Source organism: Gobius niger (assembly GCF_951799975.1).
Source record: "Gobius niger genome assembly, chromosome: 16".
NCBI lineage: Eukaryota > Metazoa > Chordata > Actinopteri > Gobiiformes > Gobiidae > Gobius > Gobius niger.
This window is the reverse complement of record NC_136867.1, coordinates 29,922,285-29,941,163: the sequence shown is the minus strand read 5'-3', so window position 1 is coordinate 29,941,163 and position 18,879 is coordinate 29,922,285. Positions and strand designations below refer to the sequence as shown.

The window sequence follows — 18,879 nt, the reverse complement described above, 5'->3', positions numbered from 1 at the left end:
TCCTGACCCTCCTGACCCTCGTCCTCCTGACCCTCGTCCTCCTGACCCTCCTGACCCTCGTCCTCCTGACCCTCGTCCTCCTGACCCTCGTCCTCCTGACCCTCCTGACCCTCCTGACCCTCGTCCTCCTGACCCTCCTGACCCTCGTCATCCTGACCCTCCTGACCCTCGTCCTCCTGACCCTCCTGACCCTCCTGACCCTCCTGACCCTCGTCCTCCTGACCCTCCTGACCCTCCTGATCCTCCTGACCCTCCTGACCCTCCTGACCCTCCTGACCCTCGTCCTCCTGACCCTCGTCCTCCTGACCCTCGTCCTCCTGACCCTCCTGACCCTCGTCATCCTGACCCTCCTGACCCTCGTCCTCCTGACCCTCCTGACCCTCCTGACCCTCCTGACCCTCGTCCTCCTGACCCTCCTGGTCCTCCTGACCCTCCTGACCCTCCTGACCCTCCTGACCCTCGTCCTCCTGACCCCCGTCCTCCTGACCCTCCTGACCCCCGTCCTCCTGACCCTCCTGACCCTCCTGACCCTCCTGACCCTCCTGACCCTCGTCCTCCTGACCCTCCTGATCCTCCTGACCCTCCTGACCCTCCTGACCCTCCTGACCCTCGTCCTCCTGACCCCCGTCCTCCTGACCCTCCTGACCCTCCTGACCCTCCTGACCCTCCTGACCCTCCTGACCCTCGTCCTCCTGACCCTCCTGGTCCTCCTGACCCTCCTGACCCTCCTGACCCTCCTGACCCTCGTCCTCCTGACCCTCGTCCTCCTGACCCTCCTGACCCTCCTGACCCTCCTGACCCTCCTGACCCTCCTGACCCTCGTCCTCCTGACCCTCCTGATCCTCCTGACCCTCCTGACCCTCCTGACCCTCCTGACCCTCATCCTCCTGACCCTCGTCCTCCTGACCCTCGTCCTCCTGACCCTCCTGACCCTCGTCATCCTGACCCTCCTGACCCTCCTGACCCTCGTCCTCCTGACCCTCGTCCTCCTGACCCTCCTGACCCTCCTGACCCTCCTGACCCTCGTCCTCCTGACCCTCCTGACCCTCCTGGTCCTCCTGACCCTCCTGACCCTCCTGACCCTCCTGACCCTCGTCCTCCTGACCCCCGTCCTCCTGACCCTCCTGACCCTCCTGACCCTCCTGACCCTCCTGACCCTCGTCCTCCTGACCCTCCTGATCCTCCTGACCCTCCTGACCCTCCTGACCCTCCTGACCCTCGTCCTCCTAACCCTCCTGACCCTCCTGACCCTCCTGACCCTCCTGACTCTCGTCCTCCTGACCCTCCTGACCCTCCTGACCCTCCTGACCCTCGTCCTCCTGACCCTCGTCCTCCTGACCCTCCTGACCCTCGTCCTCCTGACCCTCGTCCTCCTGACCCTCGTCCTCCTGACCCTCGTCCTCCTGACCCTCGTCCTCCTGACCCTCGTCCTCCTGACCCTCGTCCTCCTGACCCTCCTGACCCTCGTCCTCCTGACCCTCGTCCTCCTGACCCTCGTCCTCCTGACCCCCGTCCTCCTGACCCTCGTCCTCCTGACCCTCGTCCTCCTGACCCTCGTCCTCCTGACCCTCGTCCTCCTGACCCTCCTGACCCTCCTGACCCTCCTGACCCTCCTGACCCTCGTCCTCCTGACCCTCGTCCTCCTGACCCTCGTCCTCCTGACCCTCGTCCTCCTGACCCTCCTGACCCTCGTCCTCCTGACCCTCGTCCTCCTGACCCTCGTCCTCCTGACCCTCCTGACCCTCCTGACCCTCGTCCTCCTGACCCTCCTGACCCTCCTGACCCTCCTGACCCTCGTCCTCCTGACCCTCCTAACCCTCCTGACCCTCGTCCTCCTGACCCTCCTGACCCTCCTGACCCTCGTCCTCCTGACCCTCCTGACCCTCCTGACCCTCCTGACCCTCGTCCTCCTGACCCTCCTGACCCTCCTGACCCTCGTCCTCCTGACCCTCCTGACCCTCGTCCTCCTGACCCTCCTAACCCTCCTGACCCTCGTCCTCCTGACCCTCCTGACCCTCCTGACCCTCCTGACCCTCCTGACCCTCGTCCTCCTGACCCTCCTGACCCTCCTGACCCTCCTGACCCTCCTGACCCTCGTCCTCCTGACCCTCCTGACCCTCGTCCTCCTGACTCTCGTCCTCCTGACCCTCCTGACCCTCCTGACCCTCGTCCTCCTGACCCTCGTCCTCCTGACTCTCGTCCTCCTGACCCTCCTGACCCTCCTGACCCTCCTGACCCTCCTGACCCTCGTCCTCCTGACCCTCCTGACCCTCGTCCTCCTGACTCTCGTCCTCCTGACCCTCCTGACCCTCCTGACCCTCGTCCTCCTGACCCTCGTCCTCCTGACTCTCGTCCTCCTGACCCTCCTGACCCTCCTGACCCTCCTGACCCTCGTCCTCCTGACTCTCGTCCTCCTGACCCTCCTGACCCTCCTGACCCTCCTGACCCTCGTCCTCCTGACCCTCCTGACCCTCGTCCTCCTGACTCTCGTCCTCCTGACCCTCCTGACCCTCCTGACCCTCGTCCTCCTGACCCTCGTCCTCCTGACCCTCCTGACCCTCCTGACCCTCGTCCTCCTGACCCTCCTGACCCTCGTCCTCCTGACCCTCCTGACCCTCCTGACCCTCGTCCTCCTGACCCTCCTGACCCTCCTGACCCTCGTCCTCCTGACCCTCCTGACCCTCGTCCTCCTGACCCTCCTGACCCTCGTCCTCCTGACCCTCCTGACCCTCCTGACCCTCCTGACCCTCCTGACCCTCGTCCTCCTGACCCTCCTGACCCTCGTCCTCCTGACCCTCCTGACCCTCGTCCTCCTGACCCTCCTGACCCTCCTGACCCTCCTGACCCTCGTCCTCCTGACCCTCCTGACCCTCCTGAACCTCCTGACCCTCCTAACCCTCCTGACCCTCGTCCTCCTGACCCTCCTGACCCTCCTGACCCTCCTGACCCTCCTGACCCTCCTGACCCTCGTCCTCCTGACCCTCCTGACCCTCCTGACCCTCCTGACCCTCGTCCTCCTGACCCTCCTGACCCTCCTGACCCTCCTGACCCTCCTGACCCTCGTCCTCCTGACCCTCCTGACCCTCCTGACCCTCCTGACCCTCCTGACCCTCCTGACCCTCCTGACCCTCCTGACCCTCGTCCTCCTGACCCTCCTGACCCTCGTCCTCCTGACCCTCCTGACCCCCGTCCTCCTGACCCTCCTGACTCTCGTCCTCCTGACCCTCCTGACCCCCGTCCTCCTGACCCTCGTCCACCTGACCCTCCTGACCCTCCTGACCCTCCTGACCCTCGTCCACCTGACCCTCCTGACCCTCCTGACCCTCGTCCTCCTGACCCTCGTCCTCCTCTCGCCTCCTGACCCTCCTGACCCTCCTGACCCTCCTGACCCTCCTGACCCTCCTGACCCTCCTGACCCTGGTCCTCCTGACCTCGTCCTCCTGACCCTCCTGACCCTCCTGACCCTCCTGACCCTCCTGACCCTCCTGACCCTCCTGACCCTCCTGACCCTCGTCCTCCTGACCCTCGTCCTCCTGACCCTCGTCCTCCTGACCCTCGTCCTCCTGACCCTCCTGACCCTCGTCCTCCTGACCCTCGTCCTCCTGACCCTCCTGACCCTCCTGACCCTCGTCCTCCTGACCCTCCTGACCCTCGTCCTCCTGACCCTCCTGACCCTCCTGACCCTCGTCCTCCTGACCCTCCTGACCCTCCTGACCCTCCTGACCCTCGTCCTCCTGACCCTCCTAACCCTCCTGACCCTCGTCCTCCTGACCCTCCTGACCCTCCTGACCATCGTCCTCCTGACCCTCCTGACCCTCCTGACCCTCCTGACCCTCGTCCTCCTGACCCTCCTGACCCTCCTGACCCTCGTCCTCCTGACCCTCCTGACCCTCGTCCTCCTGACCCTCCTGACCCTCCTGACCCTCCTGACCTCGTCCTCCTGACCCTCCTGACCCTCCTGACCCTCCTGACCCTCGTCCTCCTAACCCTCCTGACCCTCGTCCTCCTGACCCTCCTGACCCCCGTCCTCCTGACTCTCGTCCTCCTGACCCTCCTGACCCTCCTGACCCTCCTGACCCTCCTGACCCTCCTAACCCTCCTGACCCTCGTCCTCCTGACCCTCCTGACCCCCGTCCTCCTGACTCTCGTCCTCCTGACCCTCCTAACCCTCCTGACCCTCCTGACCCTCCTGACCCTCCTGACCCTCCTGACCCTCCTGACCCTCGTCCTCCTGACCCTCCTGACCCTCGTCCTCCTGACTCTCGTCCTCCTGACCCTCCTGACCCTCCTGACCCTCGTCCTCCTGACCCTCGTCCTCCTGACTCTCGTCCTCCTGACCCTCCTGACCCTCCTGACCCTCGTCCTCCTGACCCTCGTCCTCCTGACCCTCGTCCTCCTGACTCTCGTCCTCCTGACCCTCCTGACCCTCCTGACCCTCCTGACCCTCGTCCTCCTGACTCTCGTCCTCCTGACCCTCCTGACCCTCCTGACCCTCCTGACCCTCGTCCTCCTGACCCTCCTGACCCTCGTCCTCCTGACTCTCGTCCTCCTGACCCTCCTGACCCTCCTGACCCTCGTCCTCCTGACCCTCCTGACCCTCGTCCTCCTGACTCTCGTCCTCCTGACCCTCCTGACCCTCCTGACCCTCGTCCTCCTGACCCTCGTCCTCCTGACTCTCGTCCTCCTGACCCTCCTGACCCTCCTGACCCTCCTGACCCTCCTGACCCTCGTCCTCCTGACCCTCCTGACCCTCCTGACCCTCGTCCTCCTGACCCTCCTGACCCTCGTCCTCCTGACCCTCCTGACCCTCCTGACCCTCGTCCTCCTGACCCTCCTGACCCTCGTCCTCCTGACCCTCCTGACCCTCCTGACCCTCGTCCTCCTGACCCTCCTGACCCTCCTGACCCTCGTCCTCCTGACCCTCCTGACCCTCGTCCTCCTGACCCTCCTGACCCTCGTCCTCCTGACCCTCCTGACCCTCCTGACCCTCCTGACCCTCCTGACCCTCGTCCTCCTGACCCTCCTGACCCTCGTCCTCCTGACCCTCCTGACCCTCGTCCTCCTGACCCTCCTGACCCTCCTGACCCTCCTGACCCTCGTCCTCCTGACCCTCCTGACCCTCCTGAACCTCCTGACCCTCCTAACCCTCCTGACCCTCGTCCTCCTGACCCTCCTGACCCTCCTGACCCTCCTGACCCTCCTGACCCTCCTGACCCTCGTCCTCCTGACCCTCCTGACCCTCCTGACCCTCCTGACCCTCGTCCTCCTGACCCTCCTGACCCTCCTGACCCTCCTGACCCTCGTCCTCCTGACCCTCCTGACCCTCCTGACCCTCCTGACCCTCCTGACCCTCCTGACCCTCCTGACCCTCCTGACCCTCGTCCTCCTGACCCTCCTGACCCTCGTCCTCCTGACCCTCCTGACTCTCGTCCTCCTGACCCTCCTGACCCCCGTCCTCCTGACCCTCGTCCACCTGACCCTCCTGACCCTCCTGACCCTCCTGACCCTCGTCCACCTGACCCTCCTGACCCTCCTGACCCTCGTCCTCCTGACCCTCGTCCTCCTCTCGCCTCCTGACCCTCCTGACCCTCCTGACCCTCCTGACCCTCCTGACCCTCCTGACCCTCCTGACCCTCCTGACCCTGGTCCTCCTCCCGCCTCCAGGCCGCTCTGAGGGAGTGCTACCTGGAGGACACGCTGCGTCTGATCGGCCGGCAGGACCTGCGGTCGCTCCGCTCTCTGGAGGAGTCTCAGGCCGCGGGCCGGAGGCTGGAGGCCCTGTGTGCCGACGTGGGCGCCCGAGAGCCTCGCTTCACTGCCCTGAGGGACATGGCCCTGAGCATCGAGCGGGGAGGCTACCACAGCAAGGAGAGCATCTCACAGAGGTACAGGAACATCTACAGCAAGGAGAGCATCTCACAGAGGTACAGGAGCATCTCACAGAGGTACAGGAGCATCTCACAGAGGTACAGGAGCATCTCACAGAGGTACAGGAGCATCTCACAGAGGTACAGGAACATGTAGAGCAAGGAGAGCATCTCACAGAGGTACAGGAGCATCTCACAGAGGTACAGGAACATCTACAGCAAGGAGAGCATCTCACAGAGGTACAGGAGCATCTCACAGAGGTACAGAAACATCTACAGCAAGGAGAGCATCTCACAGAGGTACAGGAGCATCTACAGGAACATGTACAGCAAGGAGAGCATCTCACAGAGGTACAGGAGCATCTCACAGAGGTACAGGAGCATCTCACAGAGGTACAGGAGCATCTCACAGAGGTACAGGAGCATCTCACAGAGGTACAGGAGCATCTCACAGAGGTACAGGAGCATCTCACAGAGGTACAGGAACATCCACAGCAAGGAGAGCATCTCACAGAGGTACAGGAACATCTCACAGAGGTACAGGAGCATCTACAGCAAGGAGATCATCTCACAGAGGTACAGGAACATCTCACAGAGGTACAGGAACATCTCACAGAGGTACAGGAACATCCACAGCAAGGAGAGCATCTCACAGAGGTACAGGAACATCTCACAGAGGTACAGGAGCATCTCACAGAGGTACAGGAGCATGTACAGCCAGGAGAGCATCTAACAGAGGTACAGGAGCATCTCACAGAGGTACAGGAGCATCTCACAGAGGTATAGAAACATCCACAGCAAGGAGAGCATCTCACAGAGGTACAGGAGCATCTCACAGAGGTATAGAAACATCCACAGCAAGGAGAGCATCTCACAGAGGTACAGGAGCATCTCACAGAGGTACAGGAGCATCTCACAGAGGTACAGGAACATCTACAGCAAGGAGAGCATCTCACAGAGGTACAGGAGCATCTCACAGAGGTACAGAAACATCCACAGCAAGGAGAGCATCTCACAGAGGTACAGGAACATCCACAGGAACATCCACAGAGGTACAGGAACATGTAGAGCAACATCCACAGCAAGGAGAGCATCTCACAGAGGTACAGGAACATGTACAGGAGCATCCAGAGGTTCAGCCGCAGTGTGCACACACCGTTCGGGGAAATGCTTATCTCAGATCTTCTGTTTAGATGAAGGAACCTCCTCTTCTCTGTGTCCCACAGGGAGCGCAGCATCAGTCAGAGATGGAGAGACCTTCAGCAGCGGCTGCAGGAGCAGAGGAGCATGCTGGGAAGTGTAGTGCAGACTCTGAGCACGCTCCGAGACCTCGAGCTGCTGTCGCAGGAGCTCAAACTGCTGCAGGTGATTCTCCACAGCCGGGAACACAGGCCCTGAGTCTGCCCTGAGTCTGCCCTGAGTCTGCCCTGAGTCTGCCCCGAGTCTGCCCTGAGTCTGCCCTGAGTCTGCCCTGAGTCTGCCCTGAGTCTGCCCTGAGTCTGCCCTGAGTCTGCCCTGAGTCTGCCCCGAGTCGTCTGCCCTGAGTCTGCCCTGAGTCTGCCCCGAGTCTGCCCTGAGTCTGCCCTGAGTCTGCCCTGAGTCTGCCCTGAGTCTGCCCTGAGTCTGCCCTGAGTCTGCCCTGAGTCTGCCCCGAGTCTGCCCTGAGTCTGCCCTGAGTCTGTCCTAAGTCTGCCCTGAGTCTGCCCTAAGTCTGTCCTAAGTCTGCCCTGAGTCTGTCCTGAGTCTGCCCCGAGTCTGCCCTGAGTCTGCCCTAAGTCTGCCCCGAGTCTGCCCTGAGTCTGCCCTAAGTCTGCCCTGAGTCTGTCCTGAGTCTGCCCCGAGTCTGCCCTGAGTCTGCCCTGAGTCTGTCCTAAGTCTGCCCTGAGTCTGCCCTAAGTCTGTCCTAAGTCTGCGCTGAGTCTGCCCTAAGTCTGCCCTGAGTCTGCCCTAAGTCTGCCCCGAGTCTGCCCTGAGTCTGCCCTGAGTCTGCCCCAAGTCTGCCTGAGTCTGCCCTGAGTCTGTCCTGAGTCTGCCCTAAGTCTGCCCTGAGTCTGTCCTGAGTCTGCCCTGAGTCTGCCCTGAGTCTGCCCTGAGTCTGTCCTGAGTCTGCCCCGAGTCTGCCCTGAGTCTGCCCTGAGTCTGCCCTGAGTCTGCCCTGAGTCTGCCCTGAGTCTGCCCTGAGTCTGCCCTGAGTCTGCCCTGAGTCTGCCCTGAGTCTGTCCTGAGTCTGCCCTGAGTCTGTCCTGAGTCTGCCCTGAGTCTGCCCTGAGTCTGCCCTGAGTCTGTCCTGAGTCTGCCCCGAGTCTGCCCTAAGTCTGCCCTAAGTCTGCCCTAAGTCTGCCCTAAGTCTGCCCTAAGTCTGCCCTGAGTCTGCCCTGAGTCTGCCCTGAGTCTGCCCTGAGTCTGCCCTAAGTCTGCCCTGAGTCTGCCCTAAGTCTGCCCTAAGTCTGCCCTAAGTCTGCCCTAAGTCTGCCCTGAGTCTGCCCTGAGTCTGCCCTGAGTCTGTCCTGAGTCTGCCCTGAGTCTGCCCTGAGTCTGCCCTAAGTCTGCCCTGAGTCTGCCCTGAGTCTGCCCTGAGTCTGTCCTGAGTCTGCCCTAAGTCTGCCCTGAGTCTGAACTGAGTCTGGCCTGAGTCTGCCCTGAGTCTGCCCTAAGTCTGTCCTGAGTCTGTCCTGAGTCTGCCCCGAGTCTGCCCTGAGTCTGCCCTGAGTCTGCCCCGAGTCTGCCCTGAGTCTGCACTGAGTCTGCCCTAAGTCTGCCCTAAGTCTGCACTGAGTCTGCCCTGAGTCTGCCCTGAGTCTGTCCTGAGTCTGCCCTAAGTCTGCCCTGAGTCTGCACTGAGTCTGCCCTAAGTGTGCCCTAAGTCTGCACTGAGTCTGCCCTGAGTCTGCCCTAAGTCTGTCCTGAGTCTGCCCTAAGTCTGCCCTAAGTCTGCCCTGAGTCTGTCCTGAGTCTGTCCTGAGTCTGCCCTAAGTCTGCCCTGAGTCTGCACTGAGTCTGCCCTAAGTGTGCCCTAAGTCTGCACTGAGTCTGCCCTGAGTCTGCCCTAAGTCTGTCCTGAGTCTGCCCTAAGTCTGCCCTAAGTCTGCCCTGAGTCTGCCCTAAGTCTGTCCTGAGTCTGCCCTAAGTCTGCCCTAAGTCTGTCCTGAGTCTGTCCTAAGTCTGTCCTAAGTCTGCCCTAAGTCTGCCCTGAGTCTGTCCTAAGTCTGTCCTGAGTCTGCCATAAGTCTGCCCTGAGTCTGCCCCGAGTCTGCCCTAAGTCTGCCCTAAGTCTGTCCTGAGTCTGTCCTGAGTCTGCCCTAAGTGTGCCCTAAGTCTGCACTGAGTCTGCCCTGAGTCTGCCCTGAGTCTGCCCTAAGTCTGCACTGAGTCTGCCCTAAGTCTGTCCTGAGTCTGCCCTAAGTCTGCCCTAAGTCTGTCCTGAGTCTGTCCTAAGTCTGTCCTGAGTCTGCCATAAGTCTGCCCTGAGTCTGCCCCGAGTCTGCCCTAAGTCTGTCCTGAGTCTGTCCTGAGTCTGCCCTAAGTCTGCCCTAAGTCTGCCCTAAGTCTGTCCTGAGTCTTTCCTGAGTCTGCCCTAAGTCTGCCCTAAGTCTGCCCTGAGTCTGTCCTAAGTCTGTACTGAGTCTTTCCTGAGTCTGCCCTAAGTCTGTCCTAAGTCTGCCCTGAGTCTGCCCTAAGTCTGTCCTGAGTCTTTCCTGAGTCCGCCCTAAGTCTGTCCTAAGTCTGCCCTGAGTCTGCCCTAAGTCTGCCATAAGTCTGCCCCGAGTCTGCCCCGAGTCTGTCCCGAGTCTGCCCTGAGTCTGCCCTGAGCCTGCCCTAAGTCTGTCCTGAGTCTGCCCTGAGTCTGTCCTTAGTCTGTCCTAAGTCTGCCCTAAGTCTGTCCTAAGTCTGCCCTGAGTCTGCCCTAAGTCTGCCCTGAGTCTGCCCTAAGTCTGTCCTTAGTCTGCCCTAAGTCTGCCCCGAGTCTGCCCTAAGTCTGTCCTGAGTCTGCCCTGAGTCTGTCCTTAGTCTGTCCTAAGTCTGCCCTAAGTCTGCCCTAAGTCTGTCCTAAGTCTGCCCTAAGTCTGTCCTAAGTCTGCCCTGAGTCTGTCCTAAGTCTGCCCCGAGTCTGTCCTAAGTCTGCCCCGAGTCTGCCCCGAGTCTGCCCTGAGTCTGCCCTAAGTCTGTCCTGAGTCTGCCCTGAGTCTGCCCTAAGTCTGCCCTGAGTCTGTCCTGAGTGTTTCCTGAGTCTGTCCTGAGTCTGCCCCGAGTCTGCCCTGAGTCTGCCCTAAGTCTGCCCTGAGTCTGTCCTGAGTCTGTCCTGAGTCTGCCCTAAGTCTGCCCTGAGTCTGCACTGAGTCTGCCCTAAGTCTGCCCTAAGTCTGCACTGAGTCTGCCCTAAGTCTGCCCTAAGTCTGTCCTGAGTCTGCCCTAAGTCTGCCCTAAGTCTGTCCTGAGTCTGTCCTAAGTCTACCCCGAGTCTGCCCTGAGTCTGCCCTGAGTCTGCCCTGAGTCTGTCCTGAGTCTGTCCTAAGTCTGCCCCGAGTCTGCCCTGAGTCTGCCCTGAGTCTGCCCTAAGTCTGCCCTGAGTCTGTCCTAAGTCTGTCCTGAGTCTGCCATAAGTCTGCCCTGAGTCTGCCCTGAGTCTGCCCTAAGTCTGCCCTGAGTCTGTCCTAAGTCTGTCCTGAGTCTGCCATAAGTCTGTCCTGAGTCTGCCCTAAGTCTGTCCTGAGTCTGTCCTGAGTCTGCCCCGAGTCTGCCCTGAGTCTGCCCTGAGTCTGCCCCGAGTCTGCCCTGAGTCTGCACTGAGTCTGCCCTAAGTCTGCCCTAAGTCTGCACTGAGTCTGCCCTGAGTCTGCCCTGAGTCTGTCCTGAGTCTGCCCTGAGTCTGCCCTGAGTCTGCACTGAGTCTGCCCTAAGTGTGCCCTAAGTCTGCACTGAGTCTGCCCTGAGTCTGCCCTAAGTCTGTCCTGAGTCTGCCCTAAGTCTGCCCTGAGTCTGCCCTGAGTCTGTCCTGAGTCTGTCCTGAGTCTGCCCTAAGTCTGCCCTGAGTCTGCACTGAGTCTGCCCTAAGTGTGCCCTAAGTCTGCACTGAGTCTGTCCTGAGTCTGCCCTGAGTCTGCCCTAAGTCTGTCCTGAGTCTGCCCTAAGTCTGCCCTGAGTCTGCCCTGAGTCTGCCCTGAGTCTGTCCTGAGTCTGTCCTGAGTCTGCCCTAAGTCTGCCCTAAGTCTGCACTGAGTCTGCCCTGAGTCTGCCCTAAGTCTGTCCTGAGTCTGCCCTAAGTCTGCCCTAAGTCTGCCCTGAGTCTGCCCTAAGTCTGTCCTGAGTCTGCCCTAAGTCTGCCCTAAGTCTGTCCTGAGTCTGTCCTAAGTCTGTCCTAAGTCTGCCCTAAGTCTGCCCTGAGTCTGTCCTAAGTCTGTCCTGAGTCTGCCATAAGTCTGCCCTGAGTCTGCCCCGAGTCTGCCCTAAGTCTGCCCTAAGTCTGTCCTGAGTCTGTCCTGAGTCTGCCCTAAGTGTGCCCTAAGTCTGCACTGAGTCTGCCCTGAGTCTGCCCTGAGTCTGCCCTAAGTCTGCACTGAGTCTGCCCTAAGTCTGTCCTGAGTCTGCCCTAAGTCTGCCCTAAGTCTGTCCTGAGTCTGTCCTAAGTCTGTCCTGAGTCTGCCATAAGTCTGCCCTGAGTCTGCCCCGAGTCTGCCCTAAGTCTGTCCTGAGTCTGTCCTGAGTCTGCCCTAAGTCTGCCCTAAGTCTGCCCTAAGTCTGTCCTGAGTCTTTCCTGAGTCTGCCCTAAGTCTGCCCTAAGTCTGCCCTGAGTCTGTCCTAAGTCTGTACTGAGTCTTTCCTGAGTCTGCCCTAAGTCTGTCCTAAGTCTGCCCTGAGTCTGCCCTAAGTCTGTCCTGAGTCTTTCCTGAGTCCGCCCTAAGTCTGTCCTAAGTCTGCCCTGAGTCTGCCCTAAGTCTGCCATAAGTCTGCCCCGAGTCTGCCCCGAGTCTGTCCCGAGTCTGCCCTGAGTCTGCCCTGAGCCTGCCCTAAGTCTGTCCTGAGTCTGCCCCGAGTCTGCCCTGAGTCTGCCCTGAGTCTGTCCTGAGTCTGCCCTGAGTCTGCCCTAAGTCTGACCTGAGTCTGTCCTGAGTCTGCCCTGAGTCTGCCCTGAGCCTGCCCTAAGTCTGCCCTGAGTCTGCCCTGAGTCTGCCCTAAGTCTGCCCTAAGTCTGCCCTGAGTCTGCCCTGAGTCTGCCCTAAGTCTGCCCTGAGTCTGCCCTGAGTCTGCCTTAAGTCTGCCCTAAGTCTGCCCTGAGTCTGCCCTGAGTCTGTCCTGAGTCTGCCCCGAGTCTGTCCCGAGTCTGCCCTGAGTCTGCCCTAAGTCTACCCTAAGTCTGCCCTAAGTCTGTCCTGAGTCTGTCCCGAGTCTGTCCTGAGTGTGTCCTGAGTCTGCCCTGAGTCTGTCCCGAGTCTGTCCTGAGTCTGTCCTGAGTGTGTCCTGAGTGTGTCCTGAGTCTGAACTGAGTCTGTCCTGAGTCTGTCCTGAGTGTGTCCCGAGTCTGTCCTGAGTCTGTCCCGAGTCTGTCCTGAGTCTGTCCTGAGTGTGTCCTGAGTCTGCCCTGAGTCTGTCCCGAGTCTGTCCTGAGTCTGTCCTGAGTGTGTCCTGAGTCTGCCCTGAGTCTGTCCCGAGTCTGTCCTGAGTCTGTCCTGAGTCTGCCCTGAGTCTGCCCTGAGTCTGAACTAAGTCTGCCCTGAGTCTGCCCTGAGTCTGCCCTAAGTCTGCCCTAAGTCTGCCCTTAGTCTGCCCTAAGTCTGCCCTGAGTCTGCCCTGAGTCTGCCCTAAGTCTGCCCTGAGTCTGCCCTAAGTCTGCCCTAAGTCTGCCCTGAGTCTGCCCCGAGTCTGCCCTGAGTCTGCCCTGAGTCTGCCCTGAGTCTGCCCTAAGTCTGCCCTGAGTCTGCCGTAAGTCTGCTCCGAGTCTGCCCCGAGTCTGCCCTGAGTCTGCCCTAAGTCTGCTCCGAGTCTGCCCCGAGTCTGCCCTGAGTCTGCCCTGAGTCTGCCCTGAGTCTGCCCTGAGTCTGCCCTAAGTCTGCCCTGAGTCTGCCCTAAGTCTGCCCCGAGTCTGCCCTAAGTCTGTCCTGAGTCTGCCCTAAGTCTGCTCCGAGTCTGCCCCGAGTCTGAACTAAGTCTGCCCTGAGTCTGCCCTGAGTCTGAACTAAGTCTGCCCTAAGTCTGCCCTGAGTCTGCCCTAAGTCTGCCCTGAGTCTGCCCTGAGTCTGCCCTGAGTCTGAACTAAGTCTGCCCTAAGTCTGCCCTAAGTCTGCCCTGAGTCTGCCCTGAGTCTGCCCTGAGTCTGAACTAAGTCTGCCCTAAGTCTGCCCTAAGTCTGCCCTGAGTCTGCCCTGAGTCTGCCCTAAGTCTGCCCTGATTCTGCCCTAAGTCTGTCCTGAGTCTGCCCTTAGTCTGCCCTAAGTCTGCCCTGAGTCTGCCCTGAGTCTGCCCTAAGTCTGCCCTGAGTCTGCCCTAAGTCTGCCCTAAGTCTGCCCTGAGTCTGCCCCGAGTCTGCCCTGAGTCTGCCCTGAGTCTGCCCTGAGTCTGCCCTGAGTCTGCCCTAAGTCTGCCCTGAGTCTGCCCTAAGTCTGCCCTGAGTCTGCCCTGAGTCTGCCCTAAGTCTGCCCTGAGTCTGCCCTGAGTCTGCCCTAAGTCTGCCCTGATTCTGCCCTAAGTCTGTCCTGAGTCTGCCCTGAGTCTGCCCTGAGTCTGCCCTGAGTCTGCCCTAAGTCTGCCCTGAGTCTGCCCTAAGTCTGCCCTGAGTCTGCCCTAAGTCTGCCCTAAGTCTGCCCTGAGTCTGCCCCGAGTCTGCCCTGAGTCTGCCCTATAAGGCGTCATGTTGTGAGGTGGTTTGTCTCTTGTCCTCAGGCTCAGGCCGGGGCGGTGCTTTAGCCCTGAGTCTGCCCTGTAAGGCGTCATGTTGTGAGGTGGTTTGTCTCTGGTCCTCAGGCCCAGGCCGGGGCGGTGGAGCTGGGGAAGCAGCTGACGGAGGTGGAGGCTCTGCTGCAGAAGCAGGACTTACTGGAGGCTCAGGTCTCGGCTCAAGGAGAAACTCTGAGCTCCATCAGCTCCTCGGCTCTGAAGGTCAGTCTCTGTGGTCTTCACTAAAGGAACATCATCTTCTGAAGCTCCTCATGACCTTTGTTTGTTTCAGGCCAAAGGCAAAGACGCTGAGCAGATCCAGAGCCGCCTGACGGCTCTTCACGCTCAGTACAAAGCTCTGGTGGCTCAAAGCAGCAGCAGGTCATCCTTTATCTGTGACCTCCTCTCTGACCTCCTCTCTGACCTCCTCTCTGACCTCCTCTGTGACAAAAAATTAAGAAAATGTGATAAAAATTTGACAAAAAAATAACAAAAAAATGACAAAAATGTGACAGCAATGTAGCAAAAGAAATACAAAAATTTGATAAAAATTTGACAAAAAAATGACAAAAATGTGACAAAAAATGACAAAAAAATACAAAAAAATGACAAAAATGTGATTATTTTTTTTTATTTTTTTTACAAAATTTAAAAAAAAAATGACAAAAAACTTACAAAAAATGTGACCAAAATGTGATGAAAAATTTACGAAGAAATGACAAAAATGTAAAAAAAAAAAAAAAAATTACAACAATGTGATAAAAATGTGACAAAAAAATTGACTAAAAAAATTGGCTAAAAAAATTGACAAAGATTTGACAAAAAATTACAAAAAATTGACAAAAAATTACAAAAAAATGATAAAAATTTGACAAAAAATAAAAACAAAAAGACAAAAAATGTGAACAAAATGTGATAAAAAATGTACGGAAAAATGACAAAAATGTGACAAAAAAATGACAAAAATGTGACAAAAAAATGACAAAAATGTGACAAAAAATGTGACAAAAAAATTACAAAAATGTGATAAAAATTTGACAAAAAATGACAAAAAAATTATAAAAAATGTGACCAAAAAATGACAAAAAAGTTACAAGAATGAGTTGAATAACCAACAAAAAAATGATGGAAAAAAATCCTCTGTGACCTCCTCTGTGAAATCCTCTCTGACCTCCTGTGACCTCCTCTCTGACCTCCTCTCTGACCTCCTCTGTGACCTCCTCTCTGACCTCCTCTCTGACCTCCTCTCTGACCTCCTCTCTGACCTCCTCTGTCCTCAGGAGGAGGCAGCTGGAGTCTCAGCTGCGTCTCTGTGACCTCCTCTCTGACCTCCTCTCTGACCTCCTCTGACCTCCTGTGACCTCCTCTGTCCTCAGGAGGAGGCAGCTGGAGTCTCAGCTGTGTCTCTGTGACCTCCTCTGACCTCCCCTGTGACCTCCTGTGTGACCTCCTCTCTGACCTCCTCTCTGACCTCCTGTGTGACCTCCTCTGTGACCTCCTCTCTGATCTCCTCTGTGACCTCCTCTCTGACCTCCTCTGTGACAAGAAAATGTGATAAAAATTTGACAAAAAAATAACAAAAAAATTACAAAAATGTGACAACAATGTAACAAAAGAAATACAAAAATTTGATAAAAATGTGACAAAAAAATGACAAAAATGTGACAAAAAATGACAAAAAAATACAAAAAAATGACAAAAATGTGACAAAAAATGACAAAAAAATACAAAAAAATGACAAAAATGTGACAAAAAATGACAAAAAAAATACAAAAAAATGACAAAAATGTGATAAAAATTTAATTTTTTTTTTTACAAAATTTTAAAAAAAAATGACAAAAAACTTACAAAAAATGTGACAAAAATGTAAAAAAAAAAATTGACAAAAAAAAATGACAAAAAAATGGACTAAAAAAATTGACAAAAATGTGACAAAAAATTACAAAAATGTGATAAAAATTTGACAAAAAAATTGACAAAAATGTAATAAAAATGTGACAAAAAATAAAAAAATATGACAAAAAATGTGATAAAAAATGTACGAAAAAATGACAAAAATGTGACAAAAAAATGACAAAAAAATGATAAAAAATGTGACCAAAAAATGACAAAAAAGTTACAAGAATGAGTTGAATAACCAACAAAAAAATGATGGAAAAAAATCCTCTGTGACCTCCTCTGTGACCTCCTCTGTGACCTCCTGTGACCTCCTGTGACCGCCTCTGACCTCCTCTCTGACCTCCTGTGTGACCTCCTCTCTGACCTCCTCTGTGACCTCCTCTCTGACCTCCTGTGTGACCTCCTCTCTGACCTCCTGTGTGACCTCCTCTCTGACCTCCTCTGACCTCCTCTGACCTCCTCTCTGACCTCCTCTGTCCTCAGGAGGAGGCAGCTGGAGTCTCAGCTGCGTCTCTGTGACCTCCTCTGACCTCCTCTGACCTCCTCTGACCTCCTCTCTGACCTCCTCTGTCCTCAGGAGGAGGCAGCTGGAGTCTCAGCTGCGTCTCTGTGAGTTCCTCCGTGACTGTGATGAGCTGGAGCAGTGGATGTTCGAGCGTCTGGTCCGCCTGCAGACGACCGGCCTGGGCCGCGAGCTCAGCCACATCCAGCAGAACCTCCACAAGCACAAGGTCACACTGGCACATCAGGAATATACTTTTTATTTTATTTAACTGGTTATTGTGAAGATTAGGACCTTTTTGTTGTTGTTTAACCCCTTAACTCCCACCTGAACCAAGCACCTTTTCACCAGTTTGGCTTTACCCCAATCCAAAAGCTTCTGGGAAAAAGCTGTGAAAATAGCAACAAAACTGAGACGAAAACAATGATGGAAATGTGACAAAAAAGTGAGAAAACATTGACAAAAAAGTGATGAAAAATTGATGAAAAAGTGGCAAAAATGTCCCAAAAGAAATTGACAAAAAATGACAAAAAAAATGACAAAAATGTTACAAAATGTGACAAAAAAATTAAAATATTATGACCAAAATATTATAAAAATTTGACAAAAAAATTACAAAAATGTGACCAAAAAATGACAAAAAATGGATGAAAATTTGACGAAAAAATTACAAAAAAATTACAAAAAATTGACAAAAAATTACAAAAAATGTGACCAAAATGTGATAAAAATGTGACAAAAAAATGACAAATATTTGATGAAAAAATGACAAAAATGTGACAAAAAAGTGACAAAAAATGTATGAAAAAGAGGCAAAAATGTCACAAAAATGTCACAAGAAATTGACCAAAAAAATGACAAAAATGTGACAAAATGTGACAAAAAAATTACAAAAAATTTGATAAAAATTTGACAAAAATTTGATAGAAAATTTACGAAAAAATGACAAAAAATTAACAAAAAATTACAAAAAATTGACAAAAAATGAGAAAAAAATGTGCCCAAAATGTGATAAAAAATGGACGAAAAAATGACAAATAAAGTTACAAAAATACCCAACAAATAAATGATGGAAAAAGAATCTGATGACGTGAGGAAAAAGATCCTTTTGGTTCAGGCGGGAGTTAAGAGGTTAAAGTTTATCAGCTCAGTACTCAGTCAGGTCTGTTGATGTTCTCGGATGTGATTGGCCGCTTGCAGGTGCTGGAGGCGGAGCTCCAGGCCCAGGAGGCGGAGTTTCGTGGCGTTTTGTCTCGGGGTCAGGAGCTGGTCTCCAAACAGAGCGCGGACCAACAGAGGACGGTCCAGAAGTGGATGAGGAGCCTCCAGAGGCAGTGGACTCACCTCCGCGACGAGAGCAGCGCCAAGAGGGAGAGGCTGCAGGGGGCGCTCACGGTCAAGCAGGTAACGGCCAATCAGAGGGGAGGATACAGGCAACGGCCAATCAGAGGAGAGGCTTCAGGTAACAGCCAATCAGAGAGAGGCTACAGGTAACAGCCAATCAGAGAGAGGCTTCAGGTAACGGCCAATCAGAGGGGAGGCTTCAGGTAACGGCCAATCAGAGGGGAGGATACAGGTAACGGCCAATCAGAGGGGAGGATACAGGTAACATCCAATCAGAGAGAGGCTACAGGTAACTGCCAATCAGAGGAGAGGCTTCAGGTAACGGCCAATCAGAGGAGAGGCTACAGGTAATGGTCAATCAGAGGAGAGGCTTCAGGTAACGACCAATCAGAGAGAGGCTACAGGTAATAGCCAATCAGAGAGAGGCTACAGGTAACAGCCAATCAGAGGAGAGGCTACAGGTAATGGTCAATCAGAGGGGAGGATACAGGTAACGGCCAATCAGAGAGAGGCTACAGGTAATAGCCAATCAGAGGGGAGGATACAGGTAACAGCCAATCAGAGAGAGGCTACAGGTAACGGCCAATCAGAGAGAGGCTACAGGTAATGGTCAATCAGAGGAGAGGCTTCAGGTAACAGCCAATCAGAGGAGAGGATACAGGTAACGGCCAATCAGAGAGAGGCTACAGGTAACGGCCAATCAGAGGAGAGGCTTCAGGTAACGGCCAATCAGAGGAGAGGCTTCAGGTAACGGCCAATCAGAGGAGAGGCTACAGGTAATGGTCAATCAGAGAGAGGCTTCAGGTAACGGCCAATCAGAGGAGAGAGGCTTCAGGTAACAGCCAATCAGAGGAGAGGCTTCAGGCAGCACTAACGAAAACGAAAACATTTGTAAAAATTGAGGCAAAAATTGGGCAAAAAATTTGAAAAAATTTGAAAAAATTTTAAAAAAATTAAAAAAATGGACAAAATTGGACAAAAGTGGAAAAAATTGGAAAAATTGGCAAAAAATTGAAAAAAATTGAAAAAAATTGAAAACAATGGAAAACTTGGAAAACATTGGGAAAAATGAACAAAAAAATTAAAAAATTTAAAAAAAAAATGAAAAAAATTGAAAAAATTGGGAAAAATTGTAAAAATTGAAAAAAATTGAAAAAAATTAAAAAAAAATTGAAAAAAAGGAACAATTTGAAAAAAAAAACAAATTTGAACAAAAAAAAAAAAATTAAAAAATTGGAAAAAATATGAAAATAAATTGAAAAAATAAAAATAAAAAATTGGGAAAATAGGGGAAAAAAAGAAAAAAAAATTGAAAAAAAAAGAAAAAAAAATGAAAAAAAATTGGGGAAAAAAGGAAAAAAAAAAGAAAAAAAAAAGGAAAAAAAAGAAAAGAAAAAA

At 54.6% G+C, this 18,879-nt stretch overlaps 1 protein-coding gene across 1 annotated transcript in view; it reads left to right on the top strand.

Annotated features, from left to right (window-relative positions):
• Window positions 1-18,879, top strand: part of sptbn5 (spectrin, beta, non-erythrocytic 5) — a gene marked incomplete at both ends in the record, with an annotated part of 151,887 nt that overhangs the window by 9,822 nt on the left and 123,186 nt on the right. The window contains 6 exons of the mRNA XM_079574317.1: window positions 5,665-5,885; window positions 7,094-7,232; window positions 13,824-13,958; window positions 14,029-14,117; window positions 16,213-16,366; window positions 17,338-17,541. Coding sequence (XP_079430443.1) covers window positions 5,665-5,885; window positions 7,094-7,232; window positions 13,824-13,958; window positions 14,029-14,117; window positions 16,213-16,366; window positions 17,338-17,541 — 942 coding nt within the window. The remainder of the gene's footprint in view (window positions 1-5,664; window positions 5,886-7,093; window positions 7,233-13,823; window positions 13,959-14,028; window positions 14,118-16,212; window positions 16,367-17,337; window positions 17,542-18,879) is intronic.